Source organism: Lissotriton helveticus, chromosome 5_1, assembly GCF_964261635.1.
Source record: "Lissotriton helveticus chromosome 5_1, aLisHel1.1, whole genome shotgun sequence".
Taxonomy (NCBI): domain Eukaryota; kingdom Metazoa; phylum Chordata; class Amphibia; order Caudata; family Salamandridae; genus Lissotriton; species Lissotriton helveticus.
The window spans coordinates 696,170,095-696,188,791 of record NC_136065.1 but is presented as its reverse complement, the minus strand read 5'-3'; the positions used below and the strand labels follow the sequence as shown (position 1 = coordinate 696,188,791).

At 48.8% G+C, this 18,697-nt stretch overlaps 1 protein-coding gene across 1 annotated transcript in view; it reads left to right on the top strand.

Annotated features, from left to right (window-relative positions):
- Positions 1-18,013, top strand: part of DNAJC9 (DnaJ heat shock protein family (Hsp40) member C9) — a 48,688-nt gene extending 30,675 nt beyond the window's left edge. The window contains exons 4-5 of the mRNA XM_078643103.1: positions 7,418-7,504; positions 17,511-18,013. Of these exons, the coding sequence (XP_078499229.1) occupies positions 7,418-7,504; positions 17,511-17,630 (207 nt within the window). The 3' untranslated portion in view covers positions 17,631-18,013. The remainder of the gene's footprint in view (positions 1-7,417; positions 7,505-17,510) is intronic.
- The last annotated feature ends 684 nt before the right edge of the window (positions 18,014-18,697 follow it).

Here is an 18,697-nt window from a genome sequence, read left to right as displayed (position 1 = left end):
AAATGGAGGTTGGCGAGGGGCGTGGCCGAGCAAGCCAACATGGCGGACGCAGCCTAGAGTAGCTCCGTCCCAAGATCCGACGAATTATCCTGCCTTCCCCCCGCGCTCGTGTGCCCCAACGCGGAGATTTGTGCGCTGGACACTGGTGGCGGACTCTGGGCGAAGTTTTGGCCGGACTTCACCTTCTGGGGGCGGACGATCGAGGCCCCGAGCTGTGCGGCCTGGACTGGGCGGAGGAGCCGGGACCTCGAGTTTCGCGGGTCCCGGCGGGGAGTACTGAGGCTGAGCGGGCAGTGTGGGCGCCGGTCCCCTGGCCATTGGGACCACAGAGAACACCCGGAGGTATCAACTGGTAGCCTGCGGCCCCCGGGAGCCGCAAGTGAGCCCAGAGCGGGCACAGCACCCCGGTGTAGACTAGGGGCAGGGCAGTGCGGCTGGCGACGCCGGGGACTTGAGTTTGGAGCTCCCCCGGCGGCGGACTCGGCCCAACTAGCGGGGCCTCTCCTTCCTTTTTTTTTTTTTTTTTTTTTTTTTTTTCCCCGCCTCACGCGGCAGTGGACCCTGGCGGACTATACAGTAAGGAGGAAACTGTGGTGCTGTGTGGGGGTGCCGGGGGGGGGGGGGCGGACTGGTGTGGCACATCTGAAGGGGGCCAGCAGCAGCTGGTTGGCGAAACGTACTGCTCGGCTGGATGGTCCTGGGCAGTGCGGCATACAAGACGTGGTGTCCAGCATTTGGCTGCAGGCCCCGTTGGTTGTACATCGGGCAGATCTCAGTGTGTGGTGCTCCGCTGGGATGCCGCCCCCCCGTTTTTCTTTTCGGCGGTCGGGCCGTGGCGGGGAGCTCAGCGGTGCCTGATCCTTGCCTCAGGGGCACTATCGCTGGCCCAGGCGGAGGGCCTGACTGAGGGGAGAGGGAGGGAGCCCCATGCTGCGGTGACGGCACTGACCGGACAGGAGCCGGATACACGTCCGGGACCGGGGCTGTAGCGGAGCGAGTCCAGTGGAGATATCGACGTCTGGTCGTTGGGTGGGCCTCCCGGGCGACTAGTGGACATGACCCGGGGGGGGGGGCCCCCAAGTAAGGCCCCATGGATAAATTTACAGGGCCCAGTGGCGACGCCGGGGCGTCTGGTGGCCGCCAAGAGACCGGTTTGGACAACGCCGCACTCATGGCAGCCATAATGCAGTCCCGAGATGTCCTGGACGCAAAGATTGGGGCTGTGGGATCCGATGTGACACTGCTGCGCCAGGATCTAAGGAATGGTGTGTCCCGCATTACCGAAGCTGAAACGCGCCTGTCTGGAGTCGAAGATGACGTTGAGTCCTTAAAGCGCAAAGTGGCAAGCATGTAATCTGTTCAGAAGGGCCTAGCGCTCCGAGTGGAAGATGCGAAGGGGCGCGCTAGGCGGTACAACCTGCGCTTTGTGGTGGCTGGAGGGCTGGCTCCCCCCGAACTCTCTCCCGCTGCTTTGTCATTGAACGAGCACACCGGGCCCTCATGCAGAAACCGCCGGAGGGGGCAAGGCCACGGCCAGTGATTACTAAACTTCTGAACTACGGGGACATTATCCTCAAACTCGCAAGGGAAAAGGAGTCGTTGCTTTATGAGAACCCCCGAATCATGATATTCCCAGACTATACATGCATGGTGCAGCAGCGGCAATCATTCACGTCGGCAAAGGCCCGCCTGCGCGACTTGAAGCTCCCATATGCCTTGCTGTATCCGGCCCGCCTGCGGGTGGTGTACCAGTCCCGCACCCACTTTTTTGACACCCCCCGTAGGAGGTGTTCCGCTGGACAGACGAGACCATACCAATCCGAGTGCATACACCCCGAGGTCAAAAACTGACTCCTCTCGGGGCAGGCTGCAGTCACGGGCCTCCCGGGGGACTCGTCGTAAGGGCAACTGGAGGTCCAGGTCCCGGCAGCGCTCAGCGTCAGGGAGCGCATCTGAGGAGGGAAAGGAGGCCCCAGACAGCCACGTCGATCGAACCTGAACTTGATGCTGGTGACACTGGGGGAGTTCTGTCTACGGCGAGTTTGAACATTCAGCTGTGTGCTAGCGCTTACATAATTCTTTTTCTGTATTCCTACGTATTACTTCAGTCATGTTGGTGGGTAGCTCGATAGGAGCTGATTTCCCCTTTGCACACAATGAGGGGGCACTGAGAAGCGGGGTGGGGGGAGAGGTCCTGGGCGGGGGGTATTCGGGGGAGCGGGCTGGTTGCGGGTGACTGAGGGGTTTGGGAGAGTTTATGGGGATCCATTGGGGTAGGGGGTCTCTGGCCTCCCGTTGGGGGTCGGGTGTCCACTATGCCGCGACAGGTACTTCACCGTTTCTGAGGTATGGGGGGGTAGGGCGAGGGAGAGTTGATGGAGTTGGGAGGTGGGGTTGTTGGGGGAACGGGGGACGGGGGGGGACGGGTCACATGGTCACATAGGAGTCCGGAATGTTAATTTGTGTGTGCAGGCTGGGCCCAATAGCTGGGCGTTTACTTTCGATGTCCCCTGATGGCAGATTTCGAGGGTAGGGCACATGGGCCCGGGGGCTCTCTTCGCCTTCTTAGCTGGAATGTGCGGGGATGCCTGGATAAGATTAAGAGGGGGGCAATACTACGACAGGCTAAGAGCGGGTGCAGATGTACTACTGCTCCAAGAAACACACCTGCTAGGCACAAAGGTGCCATGCCTACAGCGCTATGGTTACCACCAGGTATTTCATGCTGGTTTTACGAGAGGCTCCAGGGGGGTGGCTATCCTTATACATCGCAGAATCCCTTATACCCACTTCACTCAGTGGACTGATACACAAGGTCGCTATGTCATCATTAAGGGCACATTGGGTAAGGACCCGTTAGTGTTTGGGAGTATCTATGCCCTGCCCCCTTTGCAGTGGTACCTGGTTGAAAAACTGTTTGATGTATGGGCCGCTAATTCAGATACCCTGCAAGTTATAGGAGGAGACTGGAATGACGTCCTGGACAGCCAGATAGACAGGGGGGGGGCCCATCCTCTAAACTTCATGGTATGGCACAAGGTCTTAATTGGGTGGACACTTAGCGACACTTACATGGCAATACGAGGTGCTACACCTATGTTTCCGTGGTTCATAAATCTTTTTCCAGGCTGGATTACCTGTTTGTCCCAGGTTAGGCGATACATAGAGTAGAGGCGGCGGGCATCCTTCCCCGCGGGCTGTCGGACCACTCTCCCATAACGGTGGATATTGGCCTCGATAAAAAGCGGCGGCCATTCAGGTGGCGCCTATCGGTGTGGCATCTTCAGCTGGCGGACTACCAGAAACACTTGGGCGAGGCCGTTGCCCACTTTCTAACCGAAAATGTGGGGTCGGTGGCAGATGTTAGTGTGGTGTGGGAGTCAATGAAGCCAACGCTTAGAGGGGTGGACATAGCATGGAGTGCGGCAGCGAAGAAGAAATGCAGGGAGAGCCTGGTTCGGGCTGAGGACAACATAGCGGCACTGGAGCTTCTGGGGAGTACAGAGGGGGGAGCACGCACGGCGGGACAGCTCCTTCTAGCGCAGCAATTGTATGCATCTATGCTGATGGACGAAGCCAAGCAGATCTGGTTAGCTATACGCAGCCGGATATATTAATGGGGGGACAAGTCCGGGATGATGCTCCACAGGCTCTGTCGGTGTACGGTCCAGGCCCAGACGCTGCCCCGGATATCTGATCAGGAGGGTTTGCTGGTCACAGACCCCATGGCGTTGGAGGGGTTTGCCTCCTACTATGCCAGATTATATGCCCCAAATGAATGTCTCCCCGCTGATGTGGTGGACAAATTCCTGGCAGATATGCCACCGCGCGTGGTCTCAGACGAGGTACGGGACCGACTGGATCTCCCCTTAACAGAGGAGGAACTAGGAACTAGGCACAGCCCTGGGCGAGCTCAATACGGGTGAAGCGCCCGAGCCCAACGGGTTTCCCAGTGAATTCTTCAAGAAATACCACCTACAGTTGGGAGCACTTTATAGACGGGTGGTGGAGGACGCAAGGGAGCGGGGCTGCCTTCCACCCGACTGGAGACACGCGGAGGTGGTCTTCTTCCACAAACCCGGCCGTCCCCCTGAGCAGCATGCCTCATACCGCCCGATCTCCTTGTTGAATGTGGAAGCAAAGATTCTGGCTAAAGCACTGGCCAATCGCCTCCTGCCTCACGTGGCCGATCTGGTCCACCCAGGCCGGCTTTATGCCCCAGAGGGCGACCAGGCATAACATACGAAGGGCGCATGTAGCGGTGGCGGTGGTCCGGAAAACCAGAGTGCCTGTGGCGCTCCTGCTGGCTGACACGGACAGGGCATTCGATTCACTGAGTTGTGTCTACCTCTTCGCCATTTTACCCCAGCTGAATCTGGGTCCCCGTTTTCTATCGTATATACGGCTGCTGTACACCGACCTGACAGTCTCGGTCGGGATAGCAGGGGTCACCTCCTCTAAAATCAACATCTGGAGGGGCACCCGACAGGGATGCCCTCTTTCGCCCTATCTTTTTGCCCTGGCCATGGAGCCGCTGGCATGTGGGTCCGCATGGACGTGCAGCTACAGGGATTTGAATGGAATCAGAACTAATCTAACAGACATTAACCGGTCAGGACCACGGATTTTGGAAATCATGCAGATCTTTGGCGGGACCTCGGGGCTCTATCTGAACCCTAGCAAATCCACTTTATGGGAGCTGGGGGGGACATGCGCGAGCAGGAGCTTGGGCCTCTGCGTTACAAATTGCGACCGGGGGCATTAAATACTTGGGCGTCTTCATCTCCGAGGTTCCATCGATTTGCATGGGAGCGGAATGTTGTGCTGGTGTGGGAGCGGGCCAGAGCTGATATTAAAACCTGGTCCCGCATGCCGCTGACCATCTATGGCAGGTCTGCGATCTTTGAAATGGTGGCCCTCCCAGATTATTGTATCAACTGCAAAATCATCCCGATCCAGTACCCTCCCCATGGTTCCAGCAGGTCAATGCAGTACTGGGGCAGTTCCTCTGAACCGGGGGTGCTGTGCGGGTCGCAGTGCACACATGCTTTCTCTCCTCTTACTGTTGGGGCCCGACGACGTTGGATATCCTCTCTTAGTACCAGGCGTCTCATCTCCTCGTCCTCAATGACTGGTGGTACGGGGATAGGAGAGACCCGGCATATGCACTAGAACACCTCTTAATAGGAGCTCACTCGCTTCATACCATACGCGGCGAGGATACGGAAGACACTACCGCCTGGCACGCAGTTAGTGTTTCAGATCTGGAGACAGGCCATGCGGCGTATGGGATGGTGGAATACTCTGACGGGCGAAACGCCCCTCTGGCGTAATGGTAGACTCCCCGATCTGTCTGCGCTACAGGGCTTTGGGGGGATGGGACAGCATTGGAATTTCCACACTGGGGGATGTACACTATGTACTGGCGGGGGTTACCCTTAAGTCCTTTCAGGAATTAAGTCGGGAGTTTGGTATGCCCCGAGCCCAGTTCTTCAAATACCTTCAATTCCGGCATGCTCTCTCACCATATTTGGTGGGCTTGGATTCATTCCCAAAGTTTAGTCTCCTAGAAGCTAAGGTCTTTATGGGAGATTTGGGGCCCAAAAAGATATCCCGTATATACCAATCTCTAGTCACGCACTGCTCCCCTTCGCTGCAGAGGTTACGGGAGGCTTGGGAGGCAGATGTGGGTGCCTTGGAAGAAGAGGACTGGAGGGAGGCGTTGGCCGGGCCCGGGGTGCCGCCATATCTGTCGGCCTTCGGCTTATACAATTCGAATACCTCCATAGGGTGTTCACCAGACAACGATTATATCGGGCGGGTCTGATAGGCTCCCCGGACTGTTGGCGATGTGGGCGGGAGGTTGGGACGTTTTGACATACGGTATGGAGCTGTCCTACACTGGCCAGATTTTGGAACGGGGTGTGGGATTGTCTATCTGAAGTGCTTGGGTGGGAACTCCCCTGTACGCCACAACTGGGCCTCCTTCATGTACTGGAAGGGGTGGGAGGGAACATATACAAGAGACATATGCTATTGTTGGGCCTCACCCTGGCTAAGCGGGATGTGACTAGAACATGGAAGGATACTCGGGGCCCCTACGGCCGTAGCATGGAAGAGGGGGCTTGACTTTTGCATGGGTCTGGAGGAGCCGTTATGTTGCCTGGGGCTGCCCACGGAAACACTTCAAAATTTGGAAAAGGTGGGCCGATTTCAGGGGCCTATGGCTCGAGCCTCCGGTGGATCAAGACCCCCTGGTAGATGTGGGCTGAGACACTACAGACGGATGCCCACCTTGGGTTTAGATGTACGGTACGAAAGCGGAAACTGAGAATGTTGACCATGCGATGGGTGGTGGTTGGGGGAGGGGGGAGTTGGTTAATGTGGGGGGGGGGCAATGTCTATTTCCTGCTCCTGTAACTGTTGATTAGAAAATTGGATTGGATTTTACTGCTTGAAGCTTATGAGTTCTGCAGTTATCTCTGGGGTACAGAGACCTGCATGTTGTGTACAATCTTCAATAAAACATGTTAAAAAAAAAATGGAGGTTGGCACTTAGTGCAGTGGCTAGTGAAACTATGTTGGCTATTGGAATCACAATCCGTGCCACTTTGAAAACCGCAATTTCATGTTCTTACTGTCGGGGCATATCGGATACAAAAGAAGCATGCCTCTTTAATATTAAGCATCCTTCCCAGTAGGCTGTGCAGGCCTTACCTAGGGGTGGTTTACGAATATTTAATAAGGAAGGTTTTTGACCGTGGCAAAAGATTTTGTTTACCATGTTGAATTGGCAGGTTTAAACCACCCCATTAGGTTGCAGTGTCACGCCTAGAGTTTCGTTTTCACTTCGTCACTGTAGTGCAGTCCATTCGTGATATTTGTGGGTATCTCTTGTACCATATACTATGGACTTAAAAGAAATTAAATGAGCCAGTTGTGATTTATCCAGTTGCACACATGCACTGGGGGCTAGACAGCAGGACCCAGTGCCATAGTCGAAAAACCAGCAGCATCAGTCCAAAAACGTATGGAGGTGGTCTACCAAAAAGAGGTCCTTTCCTATGTCCATGTACTAGATAGCAGTGGTGCCTGGATTTGTCATTTGATGAACAGGGTCTGTTGCTGAGCTGTGTTGGGGCCTTTCTTAATAACTGTGCATAAGAAGTTTGTATTGCCCATATAAATGATGTGAATTTCTTTTTTGGACACTTTGATAACTGTGTACATTGGATATCCATTAAAATGTTGTGGAACTTCAGTGCTCTTAGCAGTCAAAAACAATTGTAGTTAGCATCCACTTGCAGACAAGATGTGTCAATTGGGCTTATTTTTCTTTTTTTTATATTCACATCCTTCATGTTGAGTAATTGTTCGACCTAATTTACGATTGTTTATCTCTAATGTATATTTGCAGGCCCTAGCAGAAGCAGCAGAAGCTGAAGAGATGAAGAAGGAACTTGGTTTAGGCGAGGGTTTGGATGATTTGTCAGCATTAATTCAAGTAAGTTCAGAATATTTTTTTAAATCGTTGATTAAGTTTGGAAGGTTTCTAAGTTCAACATATATGTAGTGTAATATTAGACGATGAAATACCGGGAGCTGACGAGCCAATCCGAATGCACGCATTGTGCTTGTAGGTATTGTTATAGGTCTTCAAAGGGAGCATTCTCCCAGCTCCTAGTGTCCCTCCTGTGTACTGTAGGACCTGGGATTTTTCTTTACTTAAAGGGTAGAGGAAATGGTTCTATTGCCCCCTGCTTCTTCAGAAGCATCCTGTTTACACTTGGCTGTCTAGGTTCCGCATTGATTTTTACTGAGAGGAAATCTCAGACTTTTTTTTTATTTTTTATTAAAACTAGTATGTATTAGGCCCATAACTATACAGATGGTAATACCAGCTGGTATTGCCTGTGAGTGTGGGCACTAATGCTTAAGTAATAATTTGTTGAATTGAATTTAAAGAATGTATAGTGAACTGCTTGTGAAGTCCTAAACTTACAGGTAACATTAAAGATCTTTTTTTCTTATTGTATATTATATCTATTGGGAGGGGAGTGGATTGGATCCTAGTTGTTCCATCGCCAAAAACTGTGTTGACTGGATTACGTTGTTAGTGTGATTTTTTTTTTTTTTTTTTTTTTTTTTTTTTTTTTTGTAAGGATATAGAGTGCAGAACCCTGCTTTACCTCCGTTTGCTGTCTCGAATAACTCAAAAACAGACTCTAACCATAGCTGCCGTTTTTGTTTAGTGGTAGATGGTGGAAAGGCTAAATAGTTGTCCGCCGTTAGTCCAGTTAATGCATAGTCTGTCCATGTAATCCAGAGTAGAGCACAGCCTGCATGAAATGTTACCACGCTTTCTTTTCCAGATTTCATTTTATTGAAGTTGCATTTATGAAACACTTCATTCACCTGATTGGAGTGAAGGTAGATAATGAAGCATTATAGAAACTAGCTACGTTTCAGCAGGAGAATGAAAAATGTCCTAGCTAATGGAACGTTTCAATTCCATTAAGGATTTTGAGGCGAGGATTATGCTCTTCTTTCTCCACTTTAATTTAACAGCAGCCATTTTAACAGTAAATCTATCCACGTTTCCCAGAACCCCAGGGAAATTTTAAAAACAGTCCAAGTCCCATCAGGGCCCAGAATCCACCATGTAGCCCCTACTCTGTGTCCTGGTTCTCCTCGTTCGTCACACCATTAGTATTTTCCTACCCCCTTGCTTTCCAGTATCTCCTCCTGGAACCAAACAAAGTTAAATCAGTACTGTAAATGGACTTCAAGAGAATTTAGTACATTCAAGTATATCAACATTTTCTCAACAGAGAACACCTGCTATTTATTCAAAGACATAGACCTTTCTAAACAGAGAACATTCTGTTTACCCAAGCATCTGGAGTTCGGAGCACATGTGTAAATATCCAAACAAACCAAATTACTTACTGTGAGAAAGTGGCTCTATATATACTGGACAATAATAAAGTATAGTGTGTATAGAGTCCACAAACCCCAAAGGTATAATGGAGGTTAAAGTCAGGACTGACCTTACTCTCAAAAGTGGTAGCTTGGTTGAGCAGTAAGGCAGTACCAGAGGGCAGTGCAAAGCATTTGTTGTACACACTGTCAGCAAAGGATTTCACACACTCAATGACTGAACTCCAGGCTAATGGTTTTTATATTCAAATATATAATTGTTTTATTTTTAGAACCAACAGTCATAAAAATATACTTTGCTAGATATGAGAACTCTCATGTAATTTGCAAGGAAGCAATAAAGTTGGTGAACACAATAGGTACAGGAGTTGCTGAAGGCAACTCCAGTCTAGACACACTTTAGCATTGAGCTCAATGGATTGTAACCATTAAAGTACAGTTGATTACAGTACAGATTACTTTAGTAGTTCCAGGACTAGATCCAGTCCTGGGGTCTAAGCTGAAACCAGATTAGCAAAAATGTTTTAGTTACTGTGGTGAATTTTCATGAATATAAAGCTGTTTTAAAAGTTCACACTTAGAAACTTTTCAATGACAATCTGACAATGTTAATCAATGGTAGAAAATTCAGGTTGCAGGTAAAGTATGATCGCGTTATTTTTGTAATCCAGTACTGGGCTTCTAGGGCCAGCACTGGGGTCTGAACTTAAAACAGGTAAGTAATTGCGTTTCAGTATTTTGTATGATTTTTAAAGAATATTTCAAGTTTTCAAAAGTAGACAGAAGAAATTTCATAGAAAAGCAGACAATGGGTTCCTATGGAGAAAATACAGATTACTAGTAAACCAGGTAAGAATTACTTTTGCGGTTTAGTACTGGGCTGCAAGGTACAGTACTGGCTTCTCGCCTGCTTGCAGGTGAATACTTCGGAATTCGGACTTCGGCTGATTTTGTATGAATATTTGCAGTTTCCAGAACTTCACACTTAGAAAATTTTCGAGTCAAAATGGGTCAATGTTATCCAATGGCAGGGAAGTGAGTTACCGATTTCCAAGTGAGTACTTGGCTGGTGAAGCTAAGGTCCTGGGTATAGACCCGGGGGGGTCCCCCAGGGTCAGGTAAGTACAGTCGGTCCCACCCAAGCTACTCAGGGCCGGCCAGGTACAGAGGTAGGTAGGCGGAGTTAATGCCGGTCACCTTTCTCTATCGCGCAAAATTGAAGGGGAAGGATCCATGACCCAAAACGGGTGTTGTTCCAAAAAACCATTACCCTACCGGCTGGTACGAGTACTGATGGCCGTGTGAGGTTGCGAAGACTTATTTGTCCCTATGCAGTGGCTTTAATACATATGACGCCCTGAAGAAATTGCCTGAAAATTGATGGCAGTGAAACATGTCGGCAAGTAAAGTGGTGTTGGTTGGATAGTTAGTAACCACACTCACTTTTTTTAGGTTGCACACCCAACACAAGAAACAGAATAAAATTAAATATCTGTGTTGTAGTGTGTATTTTATGTTTTCGACACTTTACTGGTTGTTTTGTGGTCTATTCTCACTGCATACACTTATCGTTGTTTGTGTTTCTTGGACACTATTTTCTTTTCCCGAGCTTGATGGTGCCAATAATGAGAACAGGGCAATCCTGGTGAGTACCTGCCAGGTTCCCGTTGGTGGTGCGCCCGTGAGGTGCCATCTCGCTCTCACACACTTTTTTGTATCGTATTCCTGGGTATAGTTTGACACTAATGTGTGTGTTATGTCTCGCAATTGGAATTTTTATTGCTATCATAAGGGAATGGGTGGATATTAAAGGAGGCACACTTTTAGGATACACCTACCCCAAAAATTAATGAAAGGGAGGAGATTTGTAATATTGAAGCAATATACAGTGTACCTATAAAGAATCACAAGAGTCGATAGGTGCCCATATAGTCTAGGTCATTAATGTTGGTTTTACAGAGGTAGGCCCAATTATCTCAAAAGGGGGCCTTCGGTTGGTGGCTGCTGGCTAGCAGGCCATGCAGCTGTGAGAGCTGGGCTCCTGGTCACTTGCTCAGGGTGAAGGGGGAAGTAGGATAGGACAAAGGTGGAACAGCGAGCGGCACTCTGGCGGCTGGGTGCAGGGTGCTCTTGAGCCGTCTGGAACTCCGTTATCCCAATGGGAAAGGTCAAAAAGGAACAAGGGCTGCAGGCTCTGGGACGGAGACTCTCCAGGGGCGACAGGCACTTTGAGAGGTAAGTTGGGATCTTGGAGCACGGGTAGGTACCCCAAAGGGAGGCACAGGGGGCTGTAGGGCGCCAGGTGCAGAGGTGTCTTTGGGTGTTGGAAAAGCTTACCCTCGGCTGGTCGCGGTTGGGGTGGCCCCTGGTTCGGAGTCTGCAGGCGTTGGCTGGTTCGTCGAGGAGGGTCTTTGGGCACTGGACTTTGGGTCCCAGTCGCCGGGTGGGATGTCCTCGTGGTCTTGGTTCGGTTGGGCCCGTCCCCGGCGGGTGCAGAGTGGGCTGGTCCGGAGCTTCTTGGTTGGCATCAGGTGGGTTGTTGCAGCAGAGCCTCTGCTGATGGGAGTCAGTCTTTAAGAGGGTCAAGGCAGGCAGGCCCTCCGGGTGTCCCAAGGTTGCTGTCCGCAGGAGTCACTGGCATTCGGCAGGAGCAGGTTCCAGGATCGACAGGCAGTTAGGGCTGGGGCCAAGTCAGTTGTTGTCGTCCTCTTGTTAGCTGCACGGCGGGTCTTTTTCTTGATCTTTCTTTTTTTCGTATCGGGATCTGAGGAAGGAAGGTTCAGGGAGCCCCTAAATACTGAATTATGGGGCGTTACAGGTAGGGCAAGGACAGGGACCAATGGGTCCCTGTCCTGGGGTGAGTACACCCCCTAGCCTGCTCCTCTCCGGTGTGAGGGGGGCAGGAACCTAGCTGGGATTGGGCAGGGCTCCCCATCTACAAGATGGCCGGAGCCCGGGGTCGTGCTTCACCTCGTCCCCCCCCCCACCTGAGGGGTGGTGTTGGCACAGGCTGGAACACCCCTCTTCCTGACGTAGTTTTTCCTGCCAGAGTGGGTGTTAGAACTGGTGGGGGCCAGGGCTCATGCAACTGTGCCCACAACTCTGGCATAGGGCATCCAGCTAGAGGGGTGCCTGAAGTATGCCAGGGCAGTGGGTTCTGTGGGTATGGCACAAAGGGATGTGTGCCATGTAGACTCTTGGTTTAGTTCTGTACTTGGGCACTCAGCCTGCAAAGGCAGTGTGTGGGTGCCAGGGTACAGGGTCCCTGAGGGTGGCACAATAAGTGCTGCAGCCCTCCGGGGTCTTCTCTGGTCACCATGCCCTGGGTACCTAGGGTACCATTTACTAGGGGCTGACAGGTGGCCAATTGGGTTTTTAGTTTCAGCAGTTTTTAGGGAAGGAACACAGGCCCTGGGTACCTGGTTGGCAGGAACCCAGGGCACACTCAGTCAAAGCACATCAGCAGTTCAGGAAAAAAAGTGGGGGCATATCAAGGCAAGAAAGATGGCACTTTCTCACACTTACTATTTACAGGAAGAGAATTCGGAGCACATTCGCAGGTGGGATAATCCTAGCCTCAGAGTCCTTAATAGAATGAAAACGTTCCTTGCTGTTAGCTAAGAAATTACGCGTTCTGTGTCTGGATGGAGGCTTTGGATTAAGCTGGTTTAAAGCGTAGTTACCACAAAAGGGGCATATCAACAATGGGCTTTAAATAAAACCTCTTAAAGGTCCAATCTGAAGACCAGTCAGCCGCGTTCATAATGTCTTCAAGTTTTGTGCCTAGGCAGAAGAGGCCTTGGAGGCCATAGCCTCCCAGCAGAATGGGCTCCAAAAATCCTGATATCAATAACCTCCTCCTGCATGAATCGCTGCACCCATCATGCAATTGTGGGAGACTAAACTGCCTTATGAGGTATCAGAAGTTGTTTCTCTCCAGGAGTCCTAAGCGCCATCAACCTCTCCTTGTACGCTTTTAGAACCTGTACCACACATCATTTTGGAGACTCTGGAAATGCGGGGTACTCTGTCACCCTGGTGTGACATCTTAGTCTGCTGACAAATCGTAAAAGGAAACCCCATTGGAGAGTAAAAACTTCATGAGATATCCAGGGCTCTAACCAGACCCCCCAGGATATTGCGGCATGGATTTGCAAATTTAGCGGCACAAATATGGAAATTTAGCGGCACAAATATGGAAATTTAGCTACATTTTTGCTGCACTTTATTTTACTCATCATTCATTTTCAGCCTGAAATCGATGGAAGCTGTTTTAGCAGAGTATTCCACTTTGAAATAGGCATGTTTAAAGTGTCTGCAGCTCTACAGAAGCACAGCACCAGTCCTAACCTTGTGGTAGGGAGCTGTATTTATCCCTGGGATGTTCTAGTGCCATGTATGCACCCCTATTGGGGCACCGCTGCCTAAGGATCCGAGAGGCAGGACACCTCCTTCCTCAGGCAGCCTCTTTTGCCAATTGTGGTTGCCACTGATGCCCCACAACATTGGTAGCAACATATTTTTTCTTTTATTTGCTGCAAAGATATTGGTAACAGATGAAAAATGTGCCAGTAAATCTGTTCTAAGGTTACTCAATTGGTTACATACAGGCTGCATTTTAAAATACCTTAGTGTTAAGAGATCTGTTGTAGAGACTATTGTGTGCCCTACAATTTCAAGGGGATTTTAATAGAGATAAGATGACTTTTGCTCCCAGCTGAGTGTTGAAATAAGAAAGCCCTCCTACTGCCTGCATGTTGCTGCACCCAGCCGAATACAAACCGCTTGCAGGCGCTGCTGAATTATCAGACTGCATTTTTCTCTGGGCAATTAGCTGCCGGAAGTGAGATCAGGTGGGTTACCCCTACTTTCCAGCACTGGTTGCCGTCTCCAAAGAAATTGATATTTAACGAAGCCTGATAATTTTAGTTTTCTTGTCGGTTACTTTGAACAGTGCATTCTGCACAGACAGGAAACCTTTCGTCATGCAGCAACAAGGTTCAATGGCCACCACCCGTCTTCCCTTTCCTTGGAATTTTGTGAGCATGAGTATTGACACCCTGATGCCTGCAAAGGCCTATCCAATAAGGCACACATAATGACATCGCAGACAGCTGTACTTTCAACACAGGCCAAAAATAATTCTGTTATTTCCATTTCAATCGTTGACTCATTCCTTCTCTCTTCATTTTCTTGCTTTTCTGTTATTTTTCTCAATTCTTGTCGCTCCTCTCCCTTTACTCTGTTTTCATTGCCCCATCCCTTTCTCTTTATTTCCTTCCTCACCTTTCTCTTTTCTCATTTTCAGTTTTGTTCTTGCTTCCATCACTTCTCATCCCTATAATTCCCACTCCAGTGCTTCTTATCATTCTCTTTCAAATTCTTTCCTCCTTACTCGCTCTGTTCTCTTCTTCCTACTTTTTTCTCTTTTTCACTCCAATTTTCTGCCTCTGGTCATTTCAGTGCACGGCTCTTCCTTTCGCCTTTCCCTCCTGCTTTCAGTTTGTCCTTCCTGCCTCTCACGCACATTCACTTCCCGCACTTCTCCTTTGTCTTCCCATCATCTCTTCTATCTTTGTCTCTCGTTTATATTCTATCTCCCCACCTCTCCTCCTCTTCCCTCCTCTTTGCCCCGCCCCCCCCCCCCCCCACTTCAGCTCTCAAGCTCTCACCGCCCCCTCTATTTCTGCTCGGGGAACCTTTTACTCATTCTCCTCGCATCTCTATTCTCCTGTCCCATCGCTCTCTACATCTTTCTCCCATGTCTTTTCTCCCATGTCTTCTGCTCCTCTTTTCCCCATCTCATCCTCGTTTTGCCCACCTCAAGGCCTCTCCCATTCCTCCCCTCTTTAGCCTTGGCCTCCTTTCGCACACCTAATTCTTCTATCTCATCTCTCCTTTGCCATCTCTATCTTCCATCCCACCCTCACCAACTCACACCTTCCATTTCTTTCCAACCTTCCCCTTTCTAGCTCCTTCACTCTTCCTTCACATCTCGCACTTCTCTCCCCTTGTCTCTTCACCTTCCCCCTCCTCCAATCTCTCTTCCCCTCGCCTCTACATCATCCAGCCCTCCCCGTTCGCCCCCTACACTTTCTCCTGCTCCCTCTCTTCCTCTTCCAATACCAATCCTCATCCTCACGTCTCATTTGCAGCCCCCCCCCCCTCTCCACGCCGCTTATCTTTCTGTCCCTCGCAGTTTATTCTTCATTTAAATGCCCGCAGTTGTCGCTGGTCACATCAGCCCCCCCTCCTCACCACACCTTCGCCTGCTCCCCCACAGGATGCTCAGAGATTCACCATGGGTGGGAAGGGAGCGGAGGTTACTTCTAGGAGTGAATCCGCCCCCTGCTCCCCACGAGGGTGATGTGCAGGAATAAACTACGTGGGGGGTTGACATTCTAGCAGGGCGGGCGAGCTCTGCTAAAAAGAGACCTACCCCAGCTCCTGAAACATTAGACAGACATTGTTGAAACGTTTATATGCTGATGCATGCAGAGGCCTAACAAATTGGCAACACATATTGACATTGCAGACAGCTGTCCTGTTAGCACAGACACCTAAAAGGGTCCTCCTTCCAAAAGCTGACCAACCATCCAATTTTTGCGGGCAGTTTTGTAAAAGCGCAGCATTTTTACAAAACTGCCGATTACGCGATTTATTTATTTTGCAAATCGCGAAATCCTGGAGGGTCTGTCTAACATCTGAGACCTGTCTACACAAATTCAAACAGAAGAGCATTGCCAGCTTCGCCAAGAGCTCCTTACAAGACCAGAAGATATTTGGTTGCCAAGACTAGAAAAGGTTGAGGACCCTATTCGCAGCCCCCAGCTCCAAATATTGCAGCTCTGGCGGAAGAGAACTATATACCTCTCAGAAACCAACAAAAGGGTAATAACCCAACAGGGGAGCCTTCCACCGGAACCTAGCCCGCTGATATGGCGAAAAGAAAAGTATTGATAGTGATAGACCAACCTTGCTGGGCCAAACTTACTAGAAAATTCAAAACTTGAATTACTTCAGCACCCACAGGATCACAATCCCATCGCACACACAAACTCAATCGCCTCCAGGCAGATCGGTATCTTTTGACTGCGATGTTGGACCAGGCCTTTGACAAGAGGTCTCCAGAGTATGCCGAAAGGCCTGGAATCAACCAACTACTCCTGTAATTCTCAACACCATCTGGTGTAGGGACTGTCCGGCACCATCTGATGCAGAACCTGATTCGGGTAGAGAAGAAGCTCTGGAAACTAGGGGAGACAGATTGGAAAATACCAAGAAAGTTCCAGAAGAAATGGAAAGTTCCAGAAGAAATGGAAATCAAACTTGTGACCTCCAAATCGAGGTGATGAGAACCACCTTTGCACGTTGCCACCTGATCTGAGCTGACGCTCTTGTGATCATCGCCAATGTTGGAAAAGCATAGGTTCGCTCCTGACTCCAATCTTGCAGGAATGCATCTTTGGTCGCTGCCAGAGTATACAGTCTCCAACTGAAGCCCTGTGGAATCTGATGATTCAGTCTGGAGGCAAAACGATCTACTGAGAACCGTCCCCATCAGTCCTGAAGCATAGCAAAAACCTCTGGGTGCAACCTCCAAAGACTGGAATCTCGAAAGTGGCACAAGTGCCAGACTGCTCCCCTATTATCCCACCCAGGGAGGTATTCCACAGTTACTGAAATCTGGTGGTCGAGGCTGAACTGCCAACAATTTGTCACCAGATCTGAGAGAACTCTGACCGAGTCCTGCCAAGATAGTGTCCATCTTTAGGAAATGTCTGAATTCTTTACCTGGCCCAACACCAGACTGCAAAGGACCCGTCAAAAGCTCTGCACAATTGATGTGCAGTGTTTTGTTCCTGCGGAAACCAAGACCCTCCAGTAGAAAAATCTCCATACCAGGTGTCTCAGCTGGACCTGCTGGCATCTGACTGTATAACCAGGTCTGAGGGTCGTACCACATATAGCTCGTCCATCCCACGCCTCCGAATGTTTTCCCCCGCTTCATCAGGCGGGGCAACAGAATGAGTAAGGAAGGCCTCTATGTGGGTGTCCCGCATTCAATCTCTACTGTGGCTGATAATGCAGCAGGCCTGGGAAGATGGCCTGTGTAGAAGGCCAGACTCATCATACACCACCACTTATATCTCAACTCTTTCCCAAACTAAATGTGCTTTTTTATTTTTTTCTCTGCAAATCATTTAACAAGTTTTTACAAATGTAGAAAGCGTTAAACAAATAATTGTAGCACAGTGTAAGTTTTGTGCAGTTAACCTGCATAATTGCTTGATCACATACATGTACCAGTAGTGTACAGTTTCAACTATGTATTGCTCTCCTAGGCTTATTTTCGGAATAATGCAAACAGGGATAACCATCTCAAAGGATACAGTTCAGTTAAAGCTGTAGCGCATAATGGGATACCTATCCACTAATCTGTTACGGTAGAAAAGGTTGCTGGTTTCAGCAAGTGTCATGATGTGATGTAATGTTATGTTAATGGGTAACACTAAACTGCATTGTGTCATAGACTAATATCCTTTATTCTTATTTTTCATCCTTGTTAGAGCAGACAGAAAGACCGGAAACAGCAAATGGACAACTTTTTGGAAGACATGGAGGCAAAATACTGCAATACCTCTAAGAAGTCTAAAAAAAATACTGCCTCAAAGCGTGGGAAAAAATGAGCAGTATTCAAACGCAGCATCCATTGGAGGCTCAATTTGGCATGACAACACTGTGGAACACAAGTATCACCTGGTGGAGCACCATTCTGAAAGCCCTTCATGCTTTAGGCTTTCTAAGCACTTGAAGATTGTTAAGCATAATTTATTTTAAATGCCAGGTTAATTGCGTGCAAAGGCTGAAAGGATAAATGGCTGGACTGGATAGTAATTGTGCTTTGTTGCAAAGATCTGTAATCTGGAACATTTTGACGTTTTGATTGCATCTGTATAGCAGCAGAAGCATTTTGTCACAGTCTCACATAGTTACTTGTTGGTTTGTTCATATCAGTCTGATTCTGAGCAAATGTTATAATATTTTTTAAATAAATGTTTTTTAAATCTGATCTATAGTTTTGGAGTAATTGTTAAAGCATATTACCATAGGGATCACTGACGTTATAATATTCAATAAGTATGTCTTTTTAAGCATCATCAATAGAAATGAATAATCCAGTAATTGATATTTCAATATAAGGTCAAATACAATATTAGTAAGTCCATAAAGGAATATCACTAAACTACATTTTTGGAATGGATTAGAAAAAGGTCCGTTGAGAAACCCAATGAAAAGTTCTGACAGGAGAATACATGCATAAGCTTAAATCCCTTGCACTTCAAGTAAAGTAAATGTCAAGCCTAAAAGTGTTCTCTGCTAGAAATGAGCAAGAAATAAGAGATGTGGTCTCAAGAAACCAGAGATGGATTTCCAGTAAATGCGAGTGAGAAGCTGCTCCTATTCTAGGAACGCACACTAATATAAACACATTGAATTGTAAATTGAAACAATTTTTACATTCACAACATACAATAAGATTTCAGTAAACTACTGGGAGTAGGTTAACTCTCCAGTTTCTCACATCTTCACAATGGGCTACAGACAAGTCCTTGAAAAGATACTTTGTGCACATTTTGCAGTTCAGACAGTTCTTCCCTTTAATCATTCATCCTGTTGTCTCATCTACTCTGTGAGAACCTCAACATCTGTTATCTAATACATAACCAATTCCTATTTACCAACTAACAGAAGG